Source organism: Furipterus horrens, unplaced genomic scaffold (assembly GCF_987537825.1).
Source record: "Furipterus horrens unplaced genomic scaffold, mFurHor1.1.pri manual_scaffold_10, whole genome shotgun sequence".
Taxonomy (NCBI): Eukaryota; Metazoa; Chordata; class Mammalia; order Chiroptera; family Furipteridae; genus Furipterus; species Furipterus horrens.
The window spans coordinates 220,505-227,381 of record NW_028327180.1 but is presented as its reverse complement, the minus strand read 5'-3'; the positions used below and the strand labels follow the sequence as shown (position 1 = coordinate 227,381).

The following is a 6,877-nucleotide window of genomic DNA, read 5'->3' as shown; positions in this document are numbered from 1 at the left end:
TTTTTTTCTTGGCGTTGTTTCTTCTAAAAAAAGAACAGTCTTCATAGTAGGTGATATTTCCAAAAATGTTACCAGAAGTGATGCTTCTCTCAAAAGCTGCTACAACCCACACCACCGAAATTCTTAGGCTCATGTGCAAAGCGGTCTCGAGGCTGCTTTTGGAAAGGCCTGTACTCTGCACAGCAATTAACTCACAACACTGCCTATGCCCAGAGGTCCTTCCCTTGGAAGTGAAGTCCTACACACTCCGTGACATCTTTACATTGATGTGGAGGTCAGTTTATGCCAGTCTTTGACTAGGTACACAGCCTTAAGTTTCTTGGCATACTTTTTCCTTCTGAAGGAAGTTCCTGGGATCAGAAACATGCAATTGACCCAAATACTTTCCCATTACTGGGTACAGTGAATTACAATTATTTTCGTGCTCAGAGAGTACAGAAGGTTTGGATTTCGACAGAGGAATGCATGGACATTTCAGTGCATCATAAAAACACGAAATCTTGGGAGAACCCAACATTGGGGGGCGGATCTGACCCCAAACACTGTTCACAGTCAACTAAAGGAGCCCCTGGTGAGTGTCACCAGCACCCAGCAGTTCTCTGTTCTGTGGTTACACCAGGCTCCTTAGGCTTCCCTTCAGTGTCCACTGAGCTGCATTCCCATAAAAACGACCTGACACTTTCTAGCTAAACCAGCATTTGAAACCCCCTGTCCATACAGGAGCTAAGAGAAATGGCCCCTTGTTTTCCATTGGCTGCGGCGAGATGCAGATGTTCAAGGTTCATGCTGCCCTTCCAGCACTGATTTTCAGTACTCCGATCACTCCCTCAGAACCTTGGTTCTCATTCTGTTTCATCCAAGGCAACACAAAAACCCCGCATCCACTCCACTTCAGTCTCTGCCCAGCCAGCCAGAACCTCAGAGAGCTTCCTTGTCTGTCTGGTATCAGTGCCCTTCACCTGCAAACCGCTGCTGACGGGCCTTCAGGTGTCTTTCCCTCCTGTGCTGTCACTTGATCCAAGCTTTTCGTGAGGTTCTGATCCAGCAGGTTCATGATGCAGGTGGGCACTGCCTTCTGCAGAGACCGGGCATCTCTCCTCTCTTTTTAAATCCCTGCGCCTCTAACAAACAAGATCAATCTGCTCTGAAAGGACTCAAGGAATGTGGGAAAATAATGCTTTTAAATTTAGGGGGTTTGCTTTAAAAGGCGGGAAAGACACTAAACAAATATGGAGGTGCACGGTGGAGACGGCGGGTCTCACATAACTGCAAGACGGAAGGAGCCGGGAGGCTGGGGACCCGCCTCCGGTGACAGTCCCTCTGGCAGGACTCGAATTTTCACTGTTTAACTTGGTGCCTTCCAGTCCCGCTCTTACGGCCCGGAAGAAAACTTTGCACAAGTCCAAACCTCTTTCATCTCCCCTCCTGAAATACAACTCGCTTCCAATTCCTACAAACCCAACAGGACAGAGACGTGCAGATAATATTCTTCTGTCACTTTTCAACCCCTAACATTCCAAGTGCTCTGGCTTCAACTTACCTTGCAGAAGGGATCTCAAGAGACCGCCCTGCAAGCTGGAGCCCGGATCCACCCCCGCGCCCGTCTTCCACTGGCCCTGCACACTCCTCCGGGGGCTCGGGGTTTGACCCCGGAAAAGTCAGCCCCGTCAACATGTCGACGGAGGGTGGGCGTGAGCACGGGGGGAGCAGAGAGGGGCCGGCGAGCAATTCAGAACAAGTTCCCCCCGAATCCAGTGGCCCTTGAGCTTTTTCTCACATTGAAAAGCCGGAAAATCGGGAGGGCCGGCCCCTTGTCCCTACAAAGCCGCCCGCACGGAGCAGCAGACACGCGAATGTCAGCGCAGCCCCCGCGCTGGCGGGACAACCGGTCGGAAGCACCTCAGCTCGGCTGCTGCCGGCCGTGCAGGAGGCCTCCTGGGTCCCCCTAAAAAGGGAGCCGTGTCAGGGCCCGGAGCCTCAATGTGTCGCACGTCCTGAGAAAGCCTCGCCCCCCACAGGTCCCCCCCAGGAGATGCCTCGGTGCATGGAGCCCGTCAGCCTCCGGCGTCGGTTTCTGCGGAACCGAGCAGTTTGTCCCACGTACGACCGCGCGCACCCACACCTCGTTGCTCCCTTCACCGAGTGATGCGCTTAAAATCGTTCACTGTTGCTGCGGCTCCCAGGAGGCTCTGCCCCTCCGGGGCCGCGCGGCACCAGGGCCGACCGCTCTCCCGGGGCTCCGACCCGCATCTGGGGGCTGGGGGAAGGGGGCCCGCCGCCCCCCGAGCCCCGACCCCTGCGGAGCCGCTGAAAGATAGCGGGCTCAGCGCGCGTGGCTCGCGGCCCTCCCGGGGTCCCGGGCGCGCGGATTGGCCAGCTGCGTCTCGCGACCTCCATTCATTAATAAATTAGCGGCACGCTCCAGCCGAGCGCGAGCCTCCAATCACCAGACGCGGGCTGCAGCCTCGGCCTGCGAGCTCCCACCACAGCCTCGAGCTCCGGCGGGTGCTTGGAACCATTTTACGCTGATTAGATAAAGGGGCAAGCGGGCGGGGGAGGAGGGTGCCGGAGAGGAGAGGGCTGGGGGGCGGAGGGGGGGATGGGTGGCCGGCGGGGGAAGGGAGGAGGCAGAGAAAGAACCGAATGGTGATAAAGCGGTTGAAAGGGAGCAGCGGGGAGGGGGGAGGGGAGGGAAGGAGGCCTGGGGGCGATCCGATTGTTTTCTGGGGGGTATATAAGGGGTTTTAAGGAGAGTCGTGTGCCAGACACGCAGCCACTGAACCACAACCCGCTTCACTTTAACTGGAGGGTCTGGGGGTCGCGTGCCGGGCGCCGCCAGCCCGGGACTGAGTGACAGACGGACACGTACTACGAGGACACTCACGAGACCCGCGCGGGAGGAGCACGCATCCTGCCCAGGCCGCAGGCACGTTTGCAGAGCGAGCTGAGTAAGTGTTTAACACGGAGGGCGGTTGCCGCACCAAGTCCCCACCGCGTGCAAACGCCCTTGGCTCGCGCAGACCTTTGTCGCGGGGTCTCTGCCCCTTTCGGGGCGGACGCAGGACCCGGCGGGCTGGCGCGGGCTCCCCACGCGGAGCGCCGGGGGGTTCTTCCCCAACTGGGCGCCTCTCTGGCGCGCGTCCCCGGGACACCTTCGCTTCTGCGTTGACGCCCGTTTGGTGTTCTTCCGTCCCCAGCTCCCGCTCCCTTCGGTAGGATGTTTGTTAAATCCGAGGCCTTGGACGCGAAGGAAGAAGCGGACATGCTGGTGCTGCTCGGCGCAGCCTCCCCCGCGGCTGCACGGACCCCGCTGCCGTCCAGCGCAGATGAGGACGACGAGGAGCCGGGTGCTCCAGGCGGGGCGCGTCGGCCGCGCGCGGCCGGGCCCGGGGCACGGCTGCTGGGCTTGGGGCATGAGTGCCGGCGGCGCCCGTCAAGGGCGCGAGTTGCTTCCCGCGGCGCCAAGACAGCCGAGACGGCGCAGCGCATCAAGAAGACCCGGCGGCTGAAGGCCAACAACCGCGAGCGCAACCGCATGCACAACCTGAACGCGGCGCTGGACGCGCTGCGCGAGGTGCTGCCCACCTTCCCCGAGGACGCCAAGCTCACCAAGATTGAGACCCTGCGCTTCGCACACAACTACATCTGGGCGCTTACCGAGACCCTGCGCCTGGCTGACCACTGCGGCGGGGGCCTGCCCGGTCCGCTGCGCCCTGAGGCCGCGCTGCTGAGCCCGGGCGGCGCCCTGGGCAGCGTAGGGGACAGCCCATCACCCGCGTCCACGTGGAGCGGCACCGACAGCCCCGCGCCGCCCGCCTCCGCGCCCTCCGCCTCCACCTCCCCCTACAGCTGCGTCTTCTCCCCCTCCAGCCCCGCAGGGTCGGACCGGGACTGCTGGCGGACGGCCCCACCCGACAAGCGCCGCTGCGCGCCTCGCCGCCCCGCCGTCCGGGAGTGCGCCTAGGCTGTGTCCCCGCCGCGCGCCAGGCCTCGCTCCCTGCGCGGTTCCCGCCGTCCCGGCCGCGCCCCTCTCCGCCCCACTTTCCGAGCCCTGGAAACCGGCTCTCGTCCAGCGCAGCTGCAGACGTCCGGCTTCTCGGCTTCTCGGCGGTCTGCAGGTCCCCTGGCGAAGGGCTTCCTTTATTCGGACGGGCTCTGAGTTATTGAAGCTGAGATGGAGCCATCGCCAAGGGGATGGTCTACTGGGAGGGGGCGCCTGGGGCTAAAAAGACGCTGGGAGGAGGCGGCGATGGTGGATGTGCCCCCTCCCCCCGCCCCCGCAGCACCGAGGACTCGGCGGTCCGAGTGAGCCTCTTGGGGACCCAACGGGTCCCTGCATCCAGTCCTCTCGGCTTCTGCATAGAGATGTTAATGTCGAGTAGAAAGACGCGCGTCTTAGCATCTGAATGACGTTGCTGGTAATAATATGATCCGCAGATTGGTAATGCCGGCATCTGCTCCGTTCCCAGTGCTGCCCGCGGGCTGTGGACAGTTCACCAAACTTCCCTCTCTGACGTGCACTTTGTTCCGTTTCCCACATTCGTCACGACACCCATTGTCCATCCTTCTCTTTCCTTTTTCTTCTCCATTTTGCCATCTGTCTCTTATGATTTATAAGGGAAAAGGTTGCTTTGTTAGAGGGCCAGGTTAGAAGTCATTGTATAATTTGTAGGCTTTGTACCGACTGAATGCAAGCGTGGAAATCCAGGCTGGACTCTCCATCGAGAGGGAACATGCGCAGGAAAAGGGAAGGGGGGCTGCTTCATGCATTATTTATATCGACCTTTTAGGGGAGAGGGAACTCCCCATTCTTTCAAGAGATTAAAAATAAATCAACAGACTGAAAAGCTAAGCAGACATGGAACTCTTTGGGGACCAGCCACACACGTGTTCCCCTCTATTTATTATAAAGAAAATTTTCATGGGAAAAGTATGTATTTTTTTGTATATTCTACAGAGTTTATTCTAGTATGTATTTACCTCTTAAAGAAAACAAGAAAATTGTTCTTGTGATTGAACTATAAATAAAATATCTAATTTTCATAATAATTGTAGTATTATAACTCTTCTGCTTGTGAGATTTTCAGAATAAGTTGCATTTTTCTAAAAAATTTTTCTATATCAAATTGACTAGAGTACCTGTGTTTTCATCAATGTTTATGGGTAAAATTACACTAATACATAAGGTTCAAGAAATCACAAGAAGCTGAAATATATTTGAAACACTAACCGACACAAGAGTGTAACTCTCAGTACAAACAAAACTAGGTTTTTAAGAATTTGATTTCTTAGCAAACAAGACTCGTTAAAAGGGGGGGGTGATAATTAAGTCATGATAAGCTTCAAAGTTCATAAATGCTGACTTTAAAAATTAGTGAGGGTGAAATTTCTTGGTGGAGTGTGTAGAAATTTGGTTCTTACACTTGACTCTTAGAGCTTCGATTGCCATCTGTAAGCTGAAGTTATCTAGCGGTGATTTCCAAGGGTGCCTTCCAGTACCTGGGAGGAACTTAGCCATGTTAACAAGCTTCTTGGCCTGAAAAGCAACCTCCCAGAAGGAAGAAAATGTCCAGAGTGAGCTGAAAGAACAGCTCAGCTTTCCAATCGCCTTTGTTGAAATAATGACGTAGCCAAAACTTCTTCAAAGAGAAAGTAAAAGTGGGTTCCTAATCTCCCAGATACATAATTCTAAGCCTTGCACCTCATTCTCCAAAGCAGAAATAAATGACCTTTGAGTGGCCTGGGGTCAAGGATGGCCAAGTGAAGGCTGACCACATTTGAGGCTGAGACCCTTTGAGGGAGGGTATCCATGACAACACAAGCTCACGTAAATCATGTTTGCAAAGAAAAGTCGGTTGTTCAAGCCTCCCCGGCCCCATCGATTCATGTCTGCTGCTGCTTTGGGCCAAAGCCTCCGCTCGCACACAGCGACGGCGTTTTTCCCGAGACGCCTCCGGTCCGTCCGCACGGAACGCGGTGAGTGTTTAATATCTTCTACGACGCCGAGTCGTCGTCGCTGTTGCTTTAGATCCACGGAATAGCCTCCCCAGGGGTGGTTTGCTCTTCACAGCTGGACGCAGCCGCCGGTTGGAAAATGCCCCCTAACTTACAGATTGTCTTCTTACTATGACCGGGTGCGAGGAGAACGTGTGTTTCCCTTACATTCACGTCTGTTACTAGCATTTAAAAAGCCAAGCTAGCAAGCAAAGCAACGCTAGCGGGAGTTTTAAAACGTCAGGGTTTCAATGCGGAGCAACTGTTCTGGCGATGAGGCCACCCCCACCCCCACCCCAACCCTGGCGGTCTTTTGGGAACTTGAGGGAAAAACAGCTCCTGGCACAGGTCTGTGGCCGCCACCCCAGGTGTAGTTACTCTTCCAAGACGAACAGGTGACCCTAAAGGCTTAGGTGGAGACACCTGGGTTGGGGGGTGGCCCAGGGGCCCCCACGCCCAGAGGAATCCGGCCGCCACCTCGGCCGCCGCTTCTCCGGGACCAGAGCCGCGCGTCCCGCGGAGCTCGCAGGTACGTCCCCAAACAGACTGGCAGCGTGTCGCGCGTGCCACCTGTGATCTGCGTTCGGACTGCCCCGTCCCCCGCCGGAGCAGATGTCATCTTACACTAAATCGGTGCGTTAGCTTTATGGCGTCCCTTCCAGCGGCGGCTAAGAACGATGCTTCGGCCTCCCTTGCGATGGTCGCCGCCGCGACCCCCGTCCCCTGCGGTGACGAGCCGGGTCTGTCTGCGCCCCGCGTTCCACCTCGGGCCGCTCGCTGACGACTCGCTTCGCCCACGGCCGCCGAGGAGACGCTGCGCAACAGCCCGAGCCGCGCGGGCGGCCTCTGGGCTCAGTCCCGCGTCCGCCGCCCGTTGTGCTTC

General features: G+C 57.0%; 1 protein-coding gene across 1 annotated transcript; it reads left to right on the top strand.

Annotated features, from left to right (window-relative positions):
* The first annotated feature begins 3,217 nt into the window (after positions 1 to 3,217).
* Positions 3,218 to 3,964, top strand: NEUROG2 (neurogenin 2). Its single transcript, XM_090289146.1, has one exon. It carries the CDS (start codon positions 3,218 to 3,220, stop codon positions 3,962 to 3,964), a length of 747 nt encoding a protein of 248 aa, XP_090145272.1.
* The last annotated feature ends 2,913 nt before the right edge of the window (positions 3,965 to 6,877 follow it).